This window comes from Acanthopagrus latus, chromosome 5 (assembly GCF_904848185.1).
Source record: "Acanthopagrus latus isolate v.2019 chromosome 5, fAcaLat1.1, whole genome shotgun sequence".
NCBI classification, from domain to species: Eukaryota; Metazoa; Chordata; class Actinopteri; order Spariformes; family Sparidae; genus Acanthopagrus; species Acanthopagrus latus.
This window is the reverse complement of record NC_051043.1, coordinates 7,968,195-7,990,463: the sequence shown is the minus strand read 5'-3', so window position 1 is coordinate 7,990,463 and position 22,269 is coordinate 7,968,195. Positions and strand designations below refer to the sequence as shown.

The 22,269-nt window shown below is 41.2% G+C and overlaps 2 protein-coding genes across 2 annotated transcripts; both read right to left on the bottom strand.

Annotated features, from left to right (window-relative positions):
* Window positions 1-3,224: 3,224 nt before the first annotated feature.
* nkx3-1 (NK3 homeobox 1) lies at window positions 3,225-4,535 on the bottom strand. The gene is made up of 2 exons (XM_037098652.1): window positions 4,303-4,535; window positions 3,225-3,999 (listed from the first exon to the last, which is right to left on the bottom strand). Exons 1-2 carry the CDS (start codon window positions 4,487-4,489, stop codon window positions 3,599-3,601), a joined length of 588 nt encoding a protein of 195 aa, XP_036954547.1. The 5' UTR covers window positions 4,490-4,535; the 3' UTR covers window positions 3,225-3,598.
* A 7,161-nt stretch (window positions 4,536-11,696) lies between these two features.
* nkx2.7 (NK2 transcription factor related 7) lies at window positions 11,697-14,840 on the bottom strand. Its single transcript, XM_037098541.1, has 2 exons — window positions 13,558-14,840; window positions 11,697-12,368 (listed from the first exon to the last, which is right to left on the bottom strand). The coding sequence occupies exons 1-2, from the start codon at window positions 13,820-13,822 to the stop codon at window positions 11,821-11,823; spliced, it is 813 nt and encodes a 270-aa protein (XP_036954436.1). The 5' UTR covers window positions 13,823-14,840; the 3' UTR covers window positions 11,697-11,820.
* Window positions 14,841-22,269: the final 7,429 nt, after the last annotated feature.

Genomic DNA, 22,269 nt, shown 5'->3' with positions numbered 1-22,269 from the left:
TATGAGTGATTTCCCATGTGGAAAAAAAAAAGGAGAAGAAAAGAAAAAAAGAAGATCAGGGCTGTTTTAAGCCTCCTTATCAACTCCCAACAAGTTTGTCAGACAGTCACGGCATATTGGAGCACCGACAAAGGCCGTCTTTGTGGTCGGGGTTTGGTTTTCTCCTCATCTGTTGTGAAGATCTGCTTGTTTTTCAAAGCATCATTGGCCACCGTGAAGAGCAAGACGACGGCTCCACGACCACACCGCTCACTGCACCTCACGATCAGATCCCCTAAATATACAGACACAGAAGATAACCCCTTCAGATTTATTGGCATTTAAACCTGCTTCATGCTATAATCCTAGAAAATCTTTACGTAGCCCTGCAAAAACTATAATCAGTGTACATAAAGGAGGTGATGAGGCAGTTAAATTACGCCCCTCCTCACTTCTTTTCATCATCTACCTGCCAAATCCAGCTAATGCAGGAGCTGCAGAGACAGATTTAGAGTCCACGCGCAGGGAGGAAACAGATGAGAGCAGGGTGTTCCTAAGTCCTCTGTGTTTGTGAATCAATGTACCGTGTCTCCCCGAGCCTGCGGAAGTGCAGGTATGACAATGGCAAGTGCAGAAAATAGTAGTTCTTCCATAACCTTCAGCGTCACCCTTCAGCCGGCTCCTTTATCTGATGAACGTGTTCGTATAAAGACTCTGAGAGACGCTGAGAGAGACCGTCAGATTCTCGGTGCCGTCAAAACAGATGCTTATCTGCCCCTCTTCATGTCTAATTACCTGTTTACTCCAAGGGCCCAGAATGAATGGCGCAGCAGATAAGAACTCACTTCAGTTTGAGGAAATCATCAAGATTTGAGCAAGGCAAGATTCACCACAGTTTGTTCAACTTCCTCTGTGTTGGATAAGTTGATTAATAAACAGAATGGTGCTCGTTTGAACAGGAAGCAAAGGAAACCTCTGGAAAGGACAGCTGAGGTGAAAACTCCACAGAGGAGCGGTTTCTAGAGATGTGAGGAATGATCTCTGAAAAACAGAAGGATGTGGAGAGAAACAATTCTCAGTATGAATGAAAAAAACAATAGTAATAAGAATCTCTTGGCACTTGTCGGCTGGTACGAGTCAGACAGGTTACAGGTGGCGTGAGAGCTCTTAAGTCTTCCCGTATATCATTTCCATCAGTCCTTGGCTCACACTTTGGTCATGTTACTACAAACTTACCCTTCTTAGATATGTAAAGCTCCACAGTAAATCCTTATCAGCTCTGCTCTGCACAGTGACGGGTCACTGGGTCCCTCCACAGCCACCACCCCAACCTTCCCAAATACAAGTCAAGTCATAAACATTTGTCTGGCGACTGGGCTGAAAAGAATCAAATGTCACAACACAGTGACTAACATTATGTGTTGAAAATGATTTTTTTCATTCATTTCATTCAAATAAATGCTGAAACTCAATCATGCCAGTATAGGTTTTGATCAATCATGGTCTAGTTCATTGTCTGGCTAAAGGTGTACTGTTTAATTTATGAATTATGCATTGTGTTTGATGACAGACTGAGATTTAATTAAAAACCTAAAGGTCATCGTCAAAAAGAATCAACAGTGTTTCCACAGGCAATGTAAACTTAACCACTAGGAGTATTGACAATGTCTAATTATTTTTCTTTTCTTTTTTATTTACTGGCTCAATTTCATCCTTTTGTAAAGGGACAAAAAGCAACAGTAAGGTGCTGTCAACATCAGCTCTAAAGGTATTGGCTAAACACAAAGATTCTTGTACAGCTCCAGCACAGGATCTCGGGGCTTCGGCAGACTTGGATTAAGCTGGACGAGTTGTGTCTTGCCATCATGTCTGAATGTTTATATATTGGATTCTGAAAATGGTAATGCTGCAAAAAATGTATCACATCAGTGGAAGTTAAAGGCGTCCATTCAGCGCAAAACCATTATGTATAATCTGCAGCAGCAAGCGTGAAGACCTTTAAATAATTGTTATTGTTTATAGTTTTAGTGATGGAGGAAAATTGCTCGTGTCAGCAGATGCATCAAACTCCGTCACCCTTGATGGCTGAGCCTCGTGATGAAGGAGGCAGTGACCTCGGCTGTGCAGGGCAGGGCAGCATACCTCTCACTGTACAGGGGTCATGTGACAACAAAGCTAGACAATGTCTAAATTCAAGGCATGGATACTATCAGTACACTGAAAGATAACAGCATGCATTCCATATCTTGCCTGAGTGATACGCAGGACATACCAGCAGGTGGCTGATAGACAATTTTTAGGTTTTATGCAACTGAGATGGGACCAGATTATACAGCCTCAAGTAAAGAGGCCATAGGTGCAGTCAACAAGTTGGAGTGATGATTCAGAATGTATAGAGCCTGAAATACATGATGTACCTTCATCATTTGTTTGCACTGGAAATTTCCTTTTTAGAGCATGGTATGCAGAGTATTTATGGAGGAAGCAGTTTACAGTGATTCACTTTCAGGACAGTTGATTGTTTTGCTGACTCCTATATATAAATATATATGTACAAAATATAATATAAAAATCTGGCCCAGTTTCATCTCCATTATGTCACATAGTGAGGCATTTGATCACATATACACTATAAGTGTTTATAGCAGATATCTTGCAGCGCATTTAAAAGGACTACAGTGGCTGCTAAAAACTAGAAAAATGCAAAAGGCCGACTCTACAACCAGTGTTTGTTTTGTTTGTTCTGGGAGGGAAACATGGCGGTGCAACATGGTGGACTGTATCTTATTACTCTTATTACTCTTTACTGCTTCAGTCACCCAGTTTTCACATTTGGATCAAGACTCATCTTAAACTCTATTATCTCTGTGCACTCATCTCTTTGTAGTTTTTCTCTGACTGCCACGCTGACTCATTTTAAACCAAATTCCCCAAAAGATCTCACACGACAAATTGCGTTTTCTTAGTTTCCTCCTGTAGTTGTACTCAGTCATGAAGTCACCATGAGAGCAGTTTATCTCCATGTGTTCATCAGGTCAGAGGCTCTTTAAAGAAATCAGATCTCATTCTTCAGCCCTCATTTACAACGTCACCCTCATCTCCGTCTGGTCTTATCATCATATGCTGTTTTATCAGAGTTTAACTCCACACGGATAGTTTAAATGTCTCCAGTAGAAAAGAACAACTAAGGAGTGTCACTCTTAGCATGCAGTTTGGACCCAACTAACAGACTGAGAGTTTCCACACTTTCTTTATGTTTTGTCATACTGTCATTTTCACAACACACTTTTTAAACTTGAGAGAGTATTTTTCACACAGAGGTTTGAAGAAAAGTAGAGTGTATCAAAATTAATTTAATAATGAATTAAACAACAAAGCTACAGCTGACTTCATCATGTCCATTACCACGAGATTTATATGATTTTTTTTTTTTACAGCGTCATTTTCATAAAGCATGAAAAATAACAGGATGATCATGAAAAAATGATATTTGAGATGATAACACATGAGCTTTAAAATCAGCCTCAAATAACAAAAATAATCAGCTTGATTGTCAACATAGAACCTCAACATCAGGGACACTAAACATACGTTTATAAATTCATACATCATATCAGTTTCACCATAACGTTGGCGCCCAGGGGCCGCTGTAGTCCCACAGGTAGGGTCTGTATTGATAAGCTTTACAGAAGGAGGTGATCAGTGACGATCTGACCAAATCCTCTCTCAGCCCAAGTCCCTCTGCTTTGTACGCGTCCTTACAGAACTCTGATGCTTGCTGCTTTCGTTTCGTCTTGTACCTCCGGTTCTGAAACCAGATTTTCACTTGGGTCTCGGTGAGTCTTAAGGTGCTGGCCAGGTGAGCCCTCTCCGGGGCAGACAGGTATTTCTGGTGGTTGAATTTCTTCTCCAGCTCGAGCACTTGGAGGTGTGTGAACGCAGCTCTGGAGCGCTTCTGTTTCCCCGCGGAGGAGGAACTGTTGGACTCTGAGGAGCTGCTGAAGGATGTGTCCAGAGACTCTGTGAAGAACAGACGTGACAGGGTGAAAACTACGCTATTACTGTCAATCTGGTGTAATCTGCATATCAGGCTGCAAGGTTGAGCCTCAAAAAGAATTTCATTGTAAATATAAAGTAGGACGAATACTCATTTTTATCCCATTAAAAATTGTGTTTTTGAAACTATATTAGTACAACTTCTCATGATGCACGCCTGTAATTTATCCCACAAAGATTTATTCCACCTTCTAAAAAGTTATTTCATTAAAGTCAAATACACTGAACTTATGGAGATCTATCCATCACAAGTCAACAGGAGCTCACCTGTCTGCTCCCCAAAAGCTGTCTTCTGAGGGCAAAGCTGCTCTGACAAACATTCCTCTCTCCACTGTGAACATCTCTCCATCTTCTCCAAACAGCATTTTCCATTATATCCTGTGCTCTCCTTAATGGAGAGGATGTCCTCGATGAGGAAGGAGGTCAGGGGTTTGACTGCCTCAGACATTTCCATCCGGTATATCCACAAATCAGGGGCCTCTCGGTGACTCAGGGCTGCAGCAGGAGTTGAAGCGGTGTGTCTCCTCACACGCTCACATGCTGTGAATTTATAGAAGAGCAGAGGCGGGTTTACCCTGACTGCACCGACAAGAGAAGGGGGCGGGACACTGACAGCGGCTCCACTTCAACTTCAGTAACTATCACTTGTTTGCCTCCTTAAATCAACAAGATGGGAGTTTGTGAGATGAAGCAATTATGTTGTATCACAAAACCTGTTATGCTTTGTGTTTTTTGATCATTTGAGTCCGAATAACATGCCTCGGAAGGAAAAACATGCAAAATGTATGTAGTTGAACTATATGTGTTTATACAATATATATTGTATGATTATAGTCCCTTTTGTTACAGGTTTTGTACAACACAGCTGGTTCATAAAGTACACCCACCTAAAACCAGAGGCTTCCAGGTACTCCAAACAAGAAAATAATAAAAAGAAATCTATATGTTTCACCTTTTATGTCATTATGTGGGTCTTGTGAATGCCTCCTATCTGCTGTGGCCGGTAAATATATAGGTGGGTCCACATTGTGTTTGTGTGTTGTGTGGAGCCCTGATGAAAACCACAGCCAACAGTCGAAACATCCAGTTTTACAAGATCACCCGAGACAAATTTGTCCCTGTGTTGTGTTCCACAGAGCGACCAGCCATTCTCTTCTCTCTACACCCACCTAAACTTAGCTCAGACTGACACAGCAGCTCTGCAATAAATCCAACATTCCTGAAGGTTTTAGTGTTACAGTTACGGACTCGCTAAACTCATATGAAGGTAATTTATTTGCCAAAAAAAAGACACGAACACTCAGTAAACAAAGTTAGATTTGATGGCTTGGATTTCTTTTTGCACATTTCTACAGATCCCGTGACATTGTTATTGTGAGTTTGTTTGGCCACGATGAGTGTGACCACCCAGGATCCTTTACTCTTTGGTATTTGTCATAATCTGAACATGGTGGCAGGAAGTTTGTCAATTTAAGGCATTTTAAGGGTTTAGTGTCATTTTGCATCTCAACAATACAGTACAATAGGTGGAGGGCACCCGTGCTCTCAACCAAACATCGAGGTCTGGAGTACAAACATAAAACACAACAGCAGCGTAAAATGGCGAACAACCAGAATATATCTTTAGCACAATTGAAGTCATTTTAAAAGAGGCAGAAAATTGCACAAAAATGCAGTTAGATTATACAATATGTTTTGTATGCTGTACTTGAGTCCCGTATTTTGCGTGATTTTATGATCGCCTCCACACAATATATAATCTAAATGAATTTTATGACGCACAAAATGAGGTAATAAACTTCTATCGCATAGACTAACAATGTGTTGTCATAAAACATTGTGCTTTAGAGGGTTTTTCTCTCTCACATACAATGGGTCCTCAAAGAGGCATCAGCCTCCAAAATCCTCCAGTAGACACAATGTAGGTGCTGACAGGGATGATGTTATAGTGCATGTTGGATGATTTAATGTTACAGTAACTAGATTTGTGTCTGAGCTTCATGCCCCTGCAGCTCAGTGTAGCAACCCTGCAGGGGACAGCAGTAGGAGGCAGGGTGGGGGTCAGGCTGGCTGGGTGGTCGCACCTACTGGGGCACTAATGACTTGGACACATTTCGGCCGGCTCCTGCACGGACACAGTCGCAGCTCGGTGGCTGTTTATTTGTTGTTCCCCGTGGCTCAGCCTGACTTTCTCCAGCGGACGAGATGTTTACTAGCAGTGTCTGCGCTCCTCTGGGACTTCATGCTTCATTTGGAAACGCGTGAGCGTTGGTATGATAAACATGATCCTCTCCGTGCCCCCTGGCCCCCGCTGACTCCTCCGGCTTCCCTGGCACCAGCCACACACTGAGCAGTCACCAACAGTCACTTACACAGTAACTGCTTTGATTAAACCTTCTGTCACCATATATGCATTGGTCTTGTTTAATTTATAAGCAATATGAATACATAAAACGGCATTGAATGAGGTGAAGTTTACTATGTCCTGTCTGAGGCTCCTCTTAAGCATTGGCTGCTGTCTTGTCAACACAGTATTAAGATCATCAGGATGATATGTTTCACCTTGAGTTCTTTGTCTGCGACCGTCTGTCTGCAAAAGTATGTTGAACTGTAAGCACGGAAGGCTTTTATCCGTCCGTCTAGACGGTTTTTCTTCCTGTTTTCAAAGCCCTTGTGTGTATTTTTGGATCGTACAGCACTGAATATGGACTGAAATGTAAAAAGAAGGCTTCCAGTGTGAGGAGACGGGTCATTTCATCAAAAATATGCTGGATGTCATCAAAAGCTTTTTAACTTGGCTGAGTAAGAGCACATGTGCACTCAGGCAACAAGACAATGCCAGAGTGTCTGTGCTATGCTGTCATCCCCTGCCCCTATTCTCTGACAATCCACATGATTGCTCTTAGTCGAAAACGATTACATTTCCCTCTATCTATTGTGTCCTGAGCATTCATGGTGCAGATATTCGGCTGCATAGCTCTGCATCAGATGTGACACAGTGGGACCTCTGACCTTTGAGCCCAGGGAGGCGTTCGTCTTCCGGATCACATGCTATGTGGTGACGATGTTGTTCTTTGAGCTACCGAAAGCTGCTGTGCCATCAATCTTCTGTTGTTTTCTTGCTATTTCTTTGTCTGAGATGACGAGTGGCGAGACTTTGTCGCAACTGTAGATTTGTATCATCGGCGTTGTGTAATGCTGAAATGTACACCTGCTTTGCTCCATTTATTGTATGACAAAACAAATGTGTCATCGGATTTGAGGTCATTTGGAGGCTGACAGACAGACGTCTATTCTAACAAAATCAGTTTTCTTTCTTTTGGAGTCTGTTACTTGGAGTCCCCCTCCAGTCAAAATGTCTCTTTCTTCTCGTTCCTGCAGTTAAATGTTTGAGTTTCACAGTATGGAATGACCTATGTGCACTAGAAGACTGTCTTCACATTCAGTGTAGAAAAAATAAAGTTTCTCGGAGCTCATGGAAAATTAGATTTTAGGAAGCGGGCCTAGGAGTATGATTTGTGACATCACAAATTTTGTGACATCAAAATGTGTTTTTTTAAGTTCTGGTCCACCTCTGTTGTTTAGGACAATGATGCAAAACCGTCTTGCTGTGAAGCTCCAGAATCATTTCGTGAACCACAACTTCAAATGACTTTCCATCTGCACTGAGGTAAGAAGATGAAACGTGAATTTTAATTTTAGGTGAACACATCCTTTAAACTTGAGAAAGGAAAAATACTTGCATATATATAGTATGTAAGCTCTAGGGAGGGAGAAGGTGAAGGAACCATTCTAAGGATAAGGTTGGTCACACCTTTATGTATATATCTATGTATACCTAAATAATGGTGTTGACGGGATATGTACTGTACATATCTTTTGAAATAGCTTTTGTATCATTATTACATGGAGTCAAAGAGGTACATCCCAACACATCTACAGAAACTGAGGATGATACAGACAACATTTTTTTGGAATGAGAACAAAAAAGACAATACCCTCAAAAAGCAATAAAGGGGGTTTCCGTTAGTAGTCAAGGAGTCAAGGATGCATCAAGGAGTGCATTAAAACAGCATTAGAACTGTTCCATTGACAAAAATCTGTACATACATGTTCAGTACATAACTGTATATCCATACCCTCTCTGCATACATTATTAAAAGGTTGAACTGTTCTTAAGGGAAGTGGAACTGAACAGATATCAGAGCAACAGTGTTGCACTCGCACACAGGAGCAACCCACTGGCCCATTAGCACCTCAACTGCCCACCTGCTTGTAATTAACCCCATAATGTATACCTGCACATTACAGTACCACATTCTCAAATCCTGTCAGAAATCACACACTAAAACTGCACATAACCTCATTTCTGTAATTATAAAAACAGTTTGGGGATTTGTTTGCTCTTTTACTACATCACCCTGTCTTGTGTCTACAGACTGTAGCGTATAAATGTTTTTTAAACTACACCAGTACTGTAATTTCTTCTCAGGGTTCTCATAGCTTCATGGCTCATGAGATTCAAACTGATTGTAACTCTCTCTTGTCAGGAAAAAGTCTACAGTGGTTTGGGTATCGTTCACGAACTACTTTGGTTTTACATACAATATTTGGTTTATTATGTGTTTCAACATCATGTTGGCACTGAAAGAATGTGTCTGTGTCACATGTGGTTTTGAAATGTCTTCCACCAGAGGGAGCTTTGAACCCACACATCAGTCCCTAACAGAACAAAGCCAGCAGCCACTTCAAACTACAGGAACAACCTCACCATGAGCTGTTTTTTATACTGAAGGATTAGTTTGATGAGAGTCTGATTGTGCTCGGCAGTTATCTGGATACACGGCTTAGCTCTTTATCAGACTGGCTTTTGAAGGTTATGTTACACAGTCAGAGACATGTCTGCCTCTCTGAAGCTGACGTAACCACAGCGTTAAAGCCTTTTTGAGTAAACTATGATGGGTCTTTCACTGATGGCCAGACGTCATCTCCTATTTAAACTGACCCTCATCTCCACTGTGTAATCAAGCATCTTTACTTTGGGACTCTTCTTTCATTCATCTTTCTCTCTCTCTCTCTCTCTCTCTCTCTCTCTCTCTCTCTCTCTCTCTCTCTCTCTCTCTCTCTCTCTCTCTCTCTCTCTCTCTCACTAAAACTGCAGATTACCTCATTTTTGTAATTCAAAAAACAGTTTTAGGGACTTGTTTGCTCTTTTACTACATCACCCTGTCTTGTGTCTACAGACTGTAGTTTATAAATGTTTTCTTTTAAATTACACCAATAATGTAATTTCCTCTCAGAACCCTGGCATGTTTGTGTCTCAGTGTCAGTTTTAGGTGTTCTGCATGATTAAGAATAAGCACTGATTAAAACCATGGACTTTGCAGAACACGCCCACCATTAACATAACTGATGCAAAGTGTTTTTTTTTCTATGACACACACATGCACACACACAGGGACATTATCTGATCAGCTGAAGTGTCTCTGGTCTCCTCTCTGTCTGCAGCTTCTCCCTTATCTGTGCAGAAGGTGCTCCTTCAGCTCCTCTCTCCTCCCCAGAGGTGTTTCTCCTCCTCGGGCCCTTGAGCCCAGTCTCCATGTCCATTAAAAGTGACACACACTCGAGTGTTCCTCTGTTCATTCATTAGCCCATTTGAAGGTGGGGGCGTGTGGACCGCATGAGCCACGCATGATTGAGGCATGGGACGTTAACTTTCTTTTTTTTTCATTACAATAAGCTTTTAACTAAAATTCAAATTTTGATGCCATTTTCTGCAAATGTGCATTTAATTTCTTCCAGGTTTAAATTTAACAACCAATCAGCAGCATGTGATGTCACCCAGCAGGCCAGAGGGAGTGTGGTATCTGCGGGGTGTGACAGGTCGGACTGGAACTGTTTCCCGTTTGATTGAAAGTTTGAAGAAGTTAAAGAGCCACTCTGTCTGCGGGTTTGTTTACCAAGCAAAGCTCCGGGACAGGACAAGCTCTCCGGCCTTATCAGTGGATTTGTGAATGGGACAATAATGAGGTCAGTTTGATAGAGCAGCCCTGTCAGGTCAGATGTCAGCGCCTCCATTAGCTTTTTGATGGCTCCCTTTGATAAAGTGCACAGACGGCAGCTCCACAGCCAATTACCAGAGGCTTTCTAATCAGGTATGTGGCTTTTAATTGAATATTTTAACTGGGAGGGATGGATCTAGGCATTCTGTACAATTTGATATGTTTTATTCAGAGTTCATACGTTAATGACCGTTTAAATGACTTTATAAAGCTATGTCATTTAGTTAATTCATATATTAATGTCCTCTATAAGTCTTTAAAGTGTTTTGAAGAGGACTGTTCCGAAAATATTGCACCTTACTTCCATAGCAGGCTAGGAAATATAATCTGCCTAGTATAACATAAATAAAATGACTCAAGCTTTAATCTTATCCCAGTGAAAGAAATTACAGGCATTTAAATATATTTTGTAGATTATTTGACATTAAACATAATATAACATGAAGTTTTTGTAATCAGCGGTGTCTTAAAAAAGTACCCAAAATCCATACTTGAGTAAAAGCAAAGATAGTAATATGACTTTGGTAAAAGTGAAAGTCGCCCATGCAAATAATGCCTGAGTAAAAGCTTGAAAGTATCTGATATTAAACCAACACGCAGTAAATGTGAAGTATTGAAGGTAAAAGTAAAAGTAAGTAATACATAAATATAGATGTGGTAAAAGTACACACATTCCTTACTGAATTAAGTGCAGATATTTGTTTGAGGAAAGATTGGTAAAAGTAAAATTAGTGATCCAACTTCTTTACTCAGGCAGAAGTAATACAGTACAGGCTCTGAAATGTACTAAAGCATCACTCTGCAGGACATTTCTACTGGCCATTTCCATCCAAAGTTAACTGAGCGTCATATTGATATAATTCAAAGACTATTAAACTTTAGGGAAGACTCAGATTTGTCCCAGCTGTTTGTAAAAGCACAAGAAGGATAGTTGATTGTTGAGTCTCACTCCCACAACGTCAAATACCGACATTGTGGGTTGGTAGAACTTTGTAAACAGTTGATAATCGATAAGTAACGAGCCTATTTTGAAAATGCATAGAATAAAATGTACCCATTTTTGCGCTCATTGTTGGGAGTAAAAGTAAAAAGTTGTCAGAAACATAAATACACACGTGTAGGCCACAAATACCTGAACATTAAGTAGCCTGCAGTAACAAAGTATTTGTACTTCTTTTTTCCCCACCTCTGTAGGCTACATGTTCACAGTATACATTGTTTACTACAGGCTACTACCAATTTCTGGATGAGATTTTCAGCATTTCTTTTTTTTATTATCTGAATCATTATTTTATTTTCATCCGACTTTTGTCAAAATAAATTCACTTAAAAATGCACTGTGGATGTGATGCAGCACACAATCTACAAATTAACTTGCAACTTAAGTTATCAAATATGTGTAGTGGAGTAATAATTTGCCTTCAGAGTGTAAAGTGGTGGAAGAATAAAGTATTCCATCACTGGTAATCAGTATTTCATTTGACATCTTACATTTAGATATATTATATTGTAGAGATATGTATCTTTTGAATATGTATAATCGATATTGAAAAATAACCTACTCTTCAGTGTGCGTCAAACAATCAGCTGGACTTTTAATTTCACTTTTTTTCAACACCAGAAACCTGGCAACACATACAAATCCTTAAAAAATATACAATAGAACCGTTTGATAGTGTGAATATGTGGTAACTTTGCGCCTGACAGAGCTGGATTGTTTCAGTCACCAGCCTCTGACACCTTGTAATGACGCCTGGAAGTGTCCGTGGCTGAAGGGCCCCTCGCTGTTTCCTGTTAACTCGACCAGCTGGTTACTGGACACGGCGGCTGGAGGAGACACACTGTGATAACCGCAGCCATACACGCTGCTGTTCCCGTATCCGAACACCGAGTTATAATGTCCGAGGGCCACGTTATAAGGAGCCGGATGGGACCCCGCGCCGCACAGCTTCCCGTCCCGCACCAGCACGGGCACCGCCACCCTCCTCGGCGCAGGTGGGAACCCCGCCTGCTCCAGAGACTTGTCCTGCCTTTGGCGCTTACATTTGTACCTCCTGTTCTGGAACCAGATTTTCACCTGCGTGGAGGTGAGTTTGAGGACGTGGGCCAGGTGGTCTCTCTCCGGGGCGGACAGGTAGCGCTGCTGTCTGAAGCGCCTCTCCAGCTCGGACACCTGGGACTGGGAGAAGAGGACGCGGGGCTTCCTGCGCGGTCTGGCTCGGTTCTTCGGGCTCCTGTCACAGTCAGGTGACATGTGGAGGCCGCTGATCTCTGCACACCAGGAGACACAACAGACAAAGTCAAACTATGGAAAGCCTGGGCTAAAATGAATACATTTATTTTACACATTTAAACGCGTGATGACCAGTGAAACTATATGTACTGTACTGGAGTATTTCCAATTTCTGCGCACTCATACTTCCACTCCACTCCGTGTATTTTGAAAGCTTTGGTTACACGTTGCTCGGTAGATTTCATGCTGTATCTGAGCCAAAGTCCATTATTATTTTTTTTTTTTTTTTTTTTTTTTTTTTTTTTGTCAGCAGTCAGATTAAAAACGCAAAGATTCCGCTCATCAGAAAAAGATGAATATTGGATCCAATAATCTGATAATAAACAAAAAATAACCGATAATAAACAGTATATAGATGGGCGTAAACATGTAAAATTGTACTTAAACTCCTGATAATTAAGTACATTTGTTGCCAGAAAATTACTTTTTAAACTTAAAGTGTAATTACTATCCAATACTTTAAGACTTGAACACAGGTTATATTATGTGGGTGACTTTAACTATTACCAAAGTTATATACAACATTTTTTATTTTACTTTAGCATGATTTAACCTTTTAAAAACACTGATTTAAACTAAATAAGTGTATTGTTCTTATTCATATATATTTATCTTTCGAAAGATACAATAAAAAAGCAATGACAAGGAAAACAGAAAGAATAAAAGAGACCGCTATTTCTACAGTTTGTTTAGTATATCCATATATTTCTATAATTTCATAGAACATTAAAAAGAAAAAAAACGCATAACCTACTTTATACATGTTCCACTTGCGAGAAAGAATAGGAGTCAAAAAATAAATAAATAAATTAATTAACAAAGCTGAGTTGGAAGACGCGAATTTGATCTAAAATAGTTGCAGTTTTTCGCCTCACGTTCCCTGAGATGAAATTAGATATTTTAGTTCACGAGGAGCACTGACGAGCCTCCTCACCGTCAGCGCCTCTTCTCTCTTGTTTCGTGGCAAAATATTTGTGTTTATTGAAAGAGACGTGTTTGTTCTTAATTTTCCTTTTGGTTTTCAAATGAAACGATTTTAAGAAGTAAAGTAAAGTAAAGTCAAATGTTTTATCTCTGCTCTCACGCGTCCAGGGCCGCGTCCTGTCCGCCGGCCTAAACTGAACCAAGCCTAAACCGAGTGTGTGTTCCTGTGCGCATCCTCCTCACCGTGTTCATTCATCTCCTCCTCCTCCTCCTGCTGCTCCGCTGCTGCTGCTGCTGCTGCTGCTGAGAGTTTCATCCCGGAGACGCACGGCTCGGGCCCGCAGTCGTAAATGCTCCGGGACGCACCGTGCACGTGCTGATAGTGCATCGGAACGACCTGATCTGTCATCAGGAGCTCAGTCTCGAAATCATGATGATGCTCCAGCTTCAAAATATCCTTCACGGAAAAAGGCGTCGTGGTGGTTGCACTGGGGTGCATCTCCAACATGTTCGGTCAGAGCGACTTGGATCCGGTTTTTTTTTACGCGCGGCGCACGAGCTGCTGGTGATGCCTGCCGGACGTTTCTCTCAACTGACTGATGAGTGAGAGGAGGTTTAAATCGTCCAGGGGTCCGGCTGCAGAGCGAGTAGAGATAGATCTGTCACCCCTCTCAGGATCACTGGCCAACACCCAGGCTTCTTCTCACCTTACACAGGAACACCTCACATCCTATCCGCCCTGCTCTCTCTCACACTCTCTGTCTCTCTGCGTGTAATTAAGAGGGTTAATTAAGAAAATGAGACTATGAGGGCGAGCTTTTAATTGCAGTAGCCTACATACTGTATAAAGAATAAAGAAAAAAATGTGGGGAAAAAAATTTAGTGATTGACTGTATTTTAAAGTCAGCATGTGGAAGAAACGTTTTGTTTACAGACAAATATTTATTTATTCTTTCATTCGAGCTTGATTCCATCCTCTTTTTCACTGATTTCCTGACATGCCGAAAAAAATGAAATAAAAAATCAGAAAAAAATGAAAGTTAGGTGAGACAAAACACCTCTGCATTGTTAGAAACCAGTGAAACCCTCCGCATTAATGAACCTGCTTGAAAAGCGGCTAATTTATTCATCGTTAAACCCTGAAGGCGCGCCTCTGGTCAGCCGAGTAAAGCCACTTAATCAGCCTGCAGGTCCTCGGGGGTTGAGTGATCTGAGGTGATGTTGAACAGCTTCACCATCGACATTGTTTCCCCGCCGCGTTATTAGTGTTCTCAGGCCACAACAAACAGTAACACTACACCTGATGTTGTGGAAGTGGAGAGGCGGCGGCGCCAGCCTGCGATGCTTGACTGAGGCCGAGACGCGCGTCGGTCCGCACAGACAGGAACAAGGACAGACACACACGGCCTGACCCGCTGCAGGACACAGGGAGACAGAGAGACACACGTATAGCCGCCTGCAGCTCTGAGCAGTGATTGACATGTTTGATATGCAGAGGGGGAAGAAGTGTTCAGATCTTTGACGCATTTAACTCAGTGAGTAGCATCAGAAAGAAGTGCTAAAAGTAAAATAACTCCTTGTACAGAATTGCACATGTAAGTAACATGTAATGTAATAATGTGTATATAAGTTGTAGAACTGTAGGATGATTTAATGCATGAATTGTAGGTTGGATCTCTTGACTACTTAAAGGGGAACTATGTAGTTTTAGAGAAGAAATACAAAATCAGATTTGTAATATTTACAACATTTACAAACTGGTTATGTAATTTAGAAATATTCCATTTTTTTCCCTCCATAACTTAATAAACGATCTGTTCTCAGAGGAAAATAAGGTGACCGAAAAGTGTTTGAAGCTAGAGAAGTGGCAGGGTCCGCCACATATAAACAAAGTAGAACAGTATGAAACTGTGCTGTCCTTTAAGCTCAGTTTGTTTATTCCCTTTATTCAGTGATTGTTTCTTGTTTGAGGTTGTTTCTTTGTCCTGCAATGTGAAAAGTTCAATGAGACAATAAAGATTATTTATTTTGACAAATTCATTTCTATAATCTTAGATCTCAAAGAGCTGAATGACCAACTGAAATTAAAATACTCCTGGGAGAAGGAAGGAAACAACATGCCACAACCTGAGAGACAGTGAATGACCGACCACACACACACACACACACACACACACACACACACACACACACACACACACACACACACACACACACACACACACACACAAATCAATCTTGATGTTGTGTTAGTGTTTATGTTAAGTTATTGTTAATGTCTGAAGGTCTGGACAAGATGCTTTGGCAATATTGTTGTTCAAACTTTCATGGTAATAAGGCCCTTTTGAATTGAACTGACTTGAATTGTTTATTTAGTTGGTTTGGACATTAAAAAAAATAAAAAAAATCAGTGCATTAAGATCTTTCTCTTCTGATTAAAATGTCCTCCCCAAAACCACATAGTGCACCTTTAACAGAAATGGATAATGGGTTAAATAATGTTACATATTTTCCAGTGACTTATTTTCACTTTACTATCATGGTAGTAAAAAGTAAAAAGATGACACTCAAGCTGACGACCGCAGAACGTCTCTGCTGGTTGGTTTTAAGAACCCTCTGCTGTCTCATAGCTTCACATACTGAGTCTGCGTCCTGCACAGTGACAATGAAGCATTGGGCTGATCACCTAATTACAGCCAGTCAGGTCTTTTGTCAGTTGGTTGTGGTTACAATTTGGTTGTGCTGGAGAAATAAAGAAAAAAAAAAGAAGTGCATGGACTGAAAATGTCCAACATAATTATGTAAATGAAGCATAAATGGCTTTGCGCTGTCATTAGCACCCCTTCCTCACCCAAAGTGCTCCTGTGGATTTATCAACAGGGACCCAGCTGCTGGATGCTGTACAGATCAACTACTCGCCACTAGAGGTCACTGCTTCTGCTGTTTTAACTTTAACCTTCTCTCCAAGCCTAGATCAGCCTAATGTTGGCTTCATACAGCTCTAATAATCGTATCAGTCTGATAATTCACTATGTATGACCACCAAGAGTTGTTTGAAGCAGTTTTGTTCTTGTGTTTACCATTATGCAGCTGGTTTCCTCCATTTGTTTAGTGTAGGAGAACATGGAGCTGGTGTGTCTTGTTGCTTCACTGCAGGCTGTGGTGGAACACATAGTATCCTTCTGTCTGCTGCATGTGCTGTGCTCCTGTGAAACACTTGGGTACGGCTGTGAATATGGTGCCACCACTGGATATTCAACAGCTCGACCCACTGCTGTTTGTGAAAACAAATCTAGAAAGTATCCGAAAAGATAATAAGATATAGTGTATTTACTAGTCTAAAGTAAAATACTATTATCATTCTGTATCTCAACAATGATCAACCAATAAAGAAGTCCCATGGCAACCCCACCATCTTTATATTTTCACACAGTGGCTCAGATCCACAGTTATACTAAATTCATGACCTTGTTTTGTAGCTTAAACTGACTTAAATTAACATGTAATTATGCTTAACATATATACATTTCATTAAATAAACCTGATTGATAATTTTAGAAAGGAGATCAATTCATTTAGCACAAATACATTTTTCTTGTTGCTCTGGTTTATTTACCACTCTGCCTCTGTGCTTCAGACCAACATGAATTCAAGTACACTTCCTTAATTTGAGATCACATGACTAGTTTTGTTTGTGGTTATGTTGATACAGATGGAGGCTCATTTTACCCAGTGGATAATTCATCCTGCTCTCCCCTATTCGCTTTTCTTTCTCCGCAGCCAGCTCTAGATTTTATTTTAAAGCCCTCAAATAAATCCACTTCATTTTCATTGTGTTCTTGAAGGAGTGTTCACTTCCTCTGCGACGGCTTTTGCATTTAGTGCATTGTTTTATTGGTCCTTAACAGCTGGTTCACTATAGCTGCTTCCTAGAGACGTTCTTGAAAAGATAATGCAAAGCTTGGGTTCTCAAAAGTGATATTCCTGGAAACAAGCACTGACAAAAAAAAAAAAAAGAAGAAACCTGAACCTCTAAAGCAGATGGGAGGTGGGGGGACTCAAAGTCAACTGTGAATTGTTTGACACCTTGGGGACTTCAGGGTGTCCAGTTTGATGGGTAAATGACTTAATCACTCCGGCAGTGTTCTCTGAGGGCTCGGAGCAATGACTTTCTGTGACTCCTGTCCCTTAAAATCAAAGCCTTTTCCTACTGATTGCAACATTTGTCCCTTCGCTGTAACATAAGAAGCGAGCTAAGTACAGTTTACCACAAAATACCCCTAATTCATCATACAGCAAAATAGAAGGCTGATAGCAGCTGAAAGAGGAGATAGAGCTGTCTGCAGTGAGTGAAACTGAAGCCAGCCCTCCTATAGCCAACACACAGCTGAAGACACTCATCAGACTGTCAGGTGACGCTGACATATCCATTCAGCAGAGAGGGAGACTTTTCAGCGCGAGTGTAGACATATTCAATGGTCATTAGATCATTTATGCATTATGGTTTATACAGTGAATTTGAAAGAATGCAGCAAGTGGCCTTAGACCTACAGGTTTGCTCCACCCACTGCTATCCATACTGTGACTCTGACCTCCTGAAAGATCCAAAGAGATTTTCTTCGGACAAGATGAGAGACGTCCTCCGAGAACTTACAGAGAAGGACAGCTTAAAAATGGTCTAATTTCTGTGATTAAATTGATTTTTTTTTACAACATGGTAGCTTCAACGTGTTGTTGAAATATGCTTAGTAGGTTACAGGATTTGTCAAAACAGCCAGGTGTGAACCAATGTTTATGGTAAAGAGACGGCTTAGGACGTTTTCTGAGATAAAAACATTGTCCGTATTTGGTATGCATACCTGTGTTAATAGGGGTTGGCACAGTTTATTCACATTGAAGTAATTTTTAAAAAAAATTGCCACCAGTTGGATTCCTTCTCCATCAGAGTAACCGCTAACTGCTGTTTGTTAGTTAGCTCAAAAGGTTTAGTTAGCTGTGCAGATAGCAGTGCTAATAGCTGACTCTCCCCAGACCAAGGAACGAAAAAAAAGAAAGAAAGATCATTACAGCAGAGTTTATTAGAGAATATTTTAACAGACTTGGATGTGGGGGTCCGTGCATAGTGCTAATTGGGAAGAGGATTCGTTGACTTACAATAGTCTGGGGCCTGTAGGTCTGTTTTATGTTATCTGAGCCCCATGACAGCCAAGCCCCTTTATACACCTTCTGTTTCTTTCCATTTAATTTCACTGGGGAAACTGCAAGTGCGGCACAAAGAAAATATGTGTATTTGAGTTGCATAATCCCTGAAGAGTCATTTTTATAGTATGGTTTTGAGTATCTGAGATCTGTGATCCCCACAAATACATCTTTTATGTGGTTGGGACTGGTTCTCAAGCATTTTCCGACTAGTGCTGCTGCAAGGAGCCTCAAGCACCATGTTGATGTTTACACCAGTTGCGCAGGAGATTTGGACCGCCTGGAGATGGAGGTTTTCGGGCCCAGCGCAGGGGAGGCAGAGGAGCTGCACCGGAACTGCACCGGAGTGAGTACCAGAACTAGAGAAAGGCGAGCAGTGAAACTGGGCTCAACAGCCAATCAGTTGACACGAGCACAGCTTATGAGACTGACAGAGGCCAGTTTGATACAGAAAACCAAACCAAGATTGTTGATCTGGGAATGAGACACAGCGGGACCAGGTGGGGACTGGAAAGGCAGGAAGTGGCAGAGGAGCAGGAGCAGGAGGGAAGCTCTGCACCAGTCAGGCCTGACTCTGTTACTATATGTATCTCTGCAACACAAGACATGGATGTCTTTGACATAACTTCTTCACAATCTATTGTTTTTTTTAAACTAAAATTCTCACATGTTGCATCTTGAATCATTCTTGCCAAGTCACACAGACTGCGATGTGCTTCCATCAGCTGTCGAGCTCCTCTGATGCATCTGACCAGAGCACGGTCAACCAAACCTTGTCATGAAGCATTTCCTGCTCTTCAACACGCTCTTATCATTTGTATTTCTGCATGTTGAAAGGCTGTGATGGAGTATTTGAAGATATTTTGTCAGTAATTACTTCAGTAATTCATGAACCCTGACAGACGTATTCATTAGAGAATGGGCTCCTGCGTTTGTTACAGCAACATTCCACCTGCGTGTCAGGTTACAGTGACATTATTGCCTTGTTTATTCTTGACTACCTTGGGCACCCTGGAAGAATAATGGAACCATTAATATGACTTAAACATTATGTTTCAAAATGCTGAATGTCATTTATTATCAAGCCTTACATATCTTTGTATTATCTGTGTGTATGCTGGACTAACGTCTGCAGTAGCAAAAGTTGCTTGTTGTTTTAAACAATGTTTTTTCATTTGTTTCTCAGTGAACAAAATGATGGATTTGGAGATGCAACAGAAGCTTCCTGAGAAAATATAGGCAACATTCACTGTGAAATATCTGAAATGAGCATGATAGTTTGCTGCATCGCAATGCAACCTTTTGCCAGAGTGTGGAGTGTTTATGGGGTTTGTTCTGTCACATAGAATCAAAAATGGGAAGCTGAACTTGTGTCATGCAGGTGTTGTAACTAGTTTCAGCCACTAGATGTCTCTGCCACACTGTATTCATTCCAGGGGCTTATGAATTTATCCACACTTCATGATTAATATCATTGATTTTTTTTGTCATTCTGCGTCCTGCAGAGTGCTGTTGAGTTTGCACTTTATGTTCAGTATGCATATTTGTGGGTGGGCAGATGTTGTTCTCTTAAAATCTTTAAAACTGGGAGCTTCTTTTCATACACAAACACAAAATCAAAGCAGATACAGATGACATAAATGTCATCTCATGTCATCTTCATCTCATCTTGTCGATTGTACCTGTGCGATCCTTCATGCGTGTTTCTCATCTATGGGCCAGTCTTTTTCCACCGGTTCCTTGAAGTCTTCCTCCACATCTAACAGAAATTCATAGTTCAAGTAAGACAAGTGGCACTAAGGAAAGCTATGACTTATCTCTGCTAAGCGTTATGCGGAACATGCCTATCTGTTCGACTGTTCAGCTGGAGAGCTCTTAAAATAGTCAGGTGCTGCAAGAGAAAGCATGATTTGAGCGCTTTCAAGAGCATTTCAGCCACTCCAGTGAAGTGACTGAATATGATGCTCAATTGGCTCCATCAGTTTGATTGGCTAAGGCAGTAGTTAGGTGCACAAATAGCATAGTGGTGTAAAACGGATGGGGACAAATTGCACTGAACCTATCACTTACTATCCTTCTATCTTGCTGTACTATCTGAGCAACTGTGCAGCGAGAGTAAATGTTTAGTTTAATGTATTCAGCATATCCTGAACCAAAAACTGCATTGCATTTTGATTCCAAAGACAAATCCAGAGATGCTTTGGCAGCGATGGAAAATGCTCTGTTTCATCTCTTTCCCCTGCCACTCCAGCGCTTTCTTCAGTAAAATTTGATCTAATTTTCTTTCCCGTCCTTGGGTATTTCCCCACAGAAATGAAGTGATAGTGATTGCTGGGTAAGATTGGAGTGGATCTAATCTTCCACTGCTCTCAGTCATACTCCATTTCACTGCACATCTAATTTGTCACACTGCTGATGAATATGCCACAAGTTTCATGGGAAAGAGAAGGACATAATGAATATAAAACACACTGGGAGAGGGGAGAGGCAATCGCCGTACCGCACTAACCACAGTGCATTGTTCATTTGTCCCATCAAATTGCTGACACTATGCATGCGCTATGGACACATTGCTTTCCTCCCTCAGAATTTACCAAGAGGTTAAAACAATGACAAACAATGGCAGTTTGTTGCTTGCCTGCAGCTTGAAGGCAAAAGCTCCAGGGCCCTTTATGATCACTGGCTACAGGGTGCATGCATTTACCGCTCATATTTCAGAGACACTGTGAGCCTTGCAGATGGATGTATTTTTGAAATGCATGTGCAGAAGGTTTGTGTTCGGAGGCATAAGGTACCATCACGTTTCATCTGATTGCTCACATGGAGCACGGTTTCATTACCGGCGTTAGAAAGCATTAACATCGAATTAAAAACACACAAGCAGATGGTATGAATTGCATCTGCATAATTACATTCAAATTCGGTCATTATTCATTATTACTCCGGTTGCGATTGTCAGGGCGGTGATACACTCGGCAGCAGTCCAAGCAACAGGCAACAAAGTGAATAGACAGGGTCAAAAATCTGTTCAAATGTTTCCTGGCAACAAGATGTTTCTGTGTGTTGAAAGCAGTAATTCCATCCCATTTGCTTTTAAAAGTTGCCCACTACATAGCTGCTGATGTAACTGGGCAAAAAGCCTCAGCCAGAGACGGATCTTCAAACTGACCATATGGAAACATTCAGCAGCGTTTTGTTCTGTCCGTCATGCTTGTGCTAAATTCATTGATGAGCGGAGAGTGAATGTCTCTTTAAAGGAGGAGATGATAGAATCTGTGTGCAGAGCTGCTGCATCACCTATCCATGAGACTGGAGAGCTGCTGATGAGAAAGCCCTTCAGGACTCTTCTCTAAATAGGCATGAAATTATATCTCCCTCTGACTGAGATTAGCGTCCACGGAGCCTCTTGCGTTCTGCCCCCTCTTTTCCTCAGGCTCTCCAAGCAAACAGGCACTTTGCAGTTTCAGCTCGTTTTGTGCTCAAGTTTAAGAAAGTTCATTTTCATCAGGAGGTGCTCTCAGTGCCCTTCATCTTCCTTCATGGGTCCCGCAGGATTTGTCACATACTAAAGGGATGTGGTAAACCATAGCAATGTTAATGTGCTTATGATTTGTGTTTGGTGGAGCGGCTACTTTATCACTCAGAGGGAGGAATCTAATTCACTGTTTCAGGGTTTTCAGGGTACACAACAGATCGTGCAGAACTTTCTTTTACCAACTTAAGCTCAATGAGACGGATACATAAACACATCCTCAG

What these genes read in the sequence shown, in the direction of transcription:
- nkx3-1 (XM_037098652.1), bottom strand. Translation starts at nt 4,489, where the DNA reads ATGGAAATGTCTGAGGCAGTCAAACCCCTGACCTCCTTCCTCATCGAG. An exon ending in AGCTTTTGGGGAGCAGACAG is followed by an intron (nt 4,000 to 4,302) that starts GTGAGCTCCTGT and finishes TGTTCTTCACAG; the next exon opens with AGTCTCTGGACACATCCTTC.
- nkx2.7 (XM_037098541.1), bottom strand. Translation starts at nt 13,822, where the DNA reads ATGTTGGAGATGCACCCCAGTGCAACCACCACGACGCCTTTTTCCGTG. An exon ending in GGAGGAGATGAATGAACACG is followed by an intron (nt 12,369 to 13,557) that starts GTGAGGAGGATG and finishes CCTGGTGTGCAG; the next exon opens with AGATCAGCGGCCTCCACATG.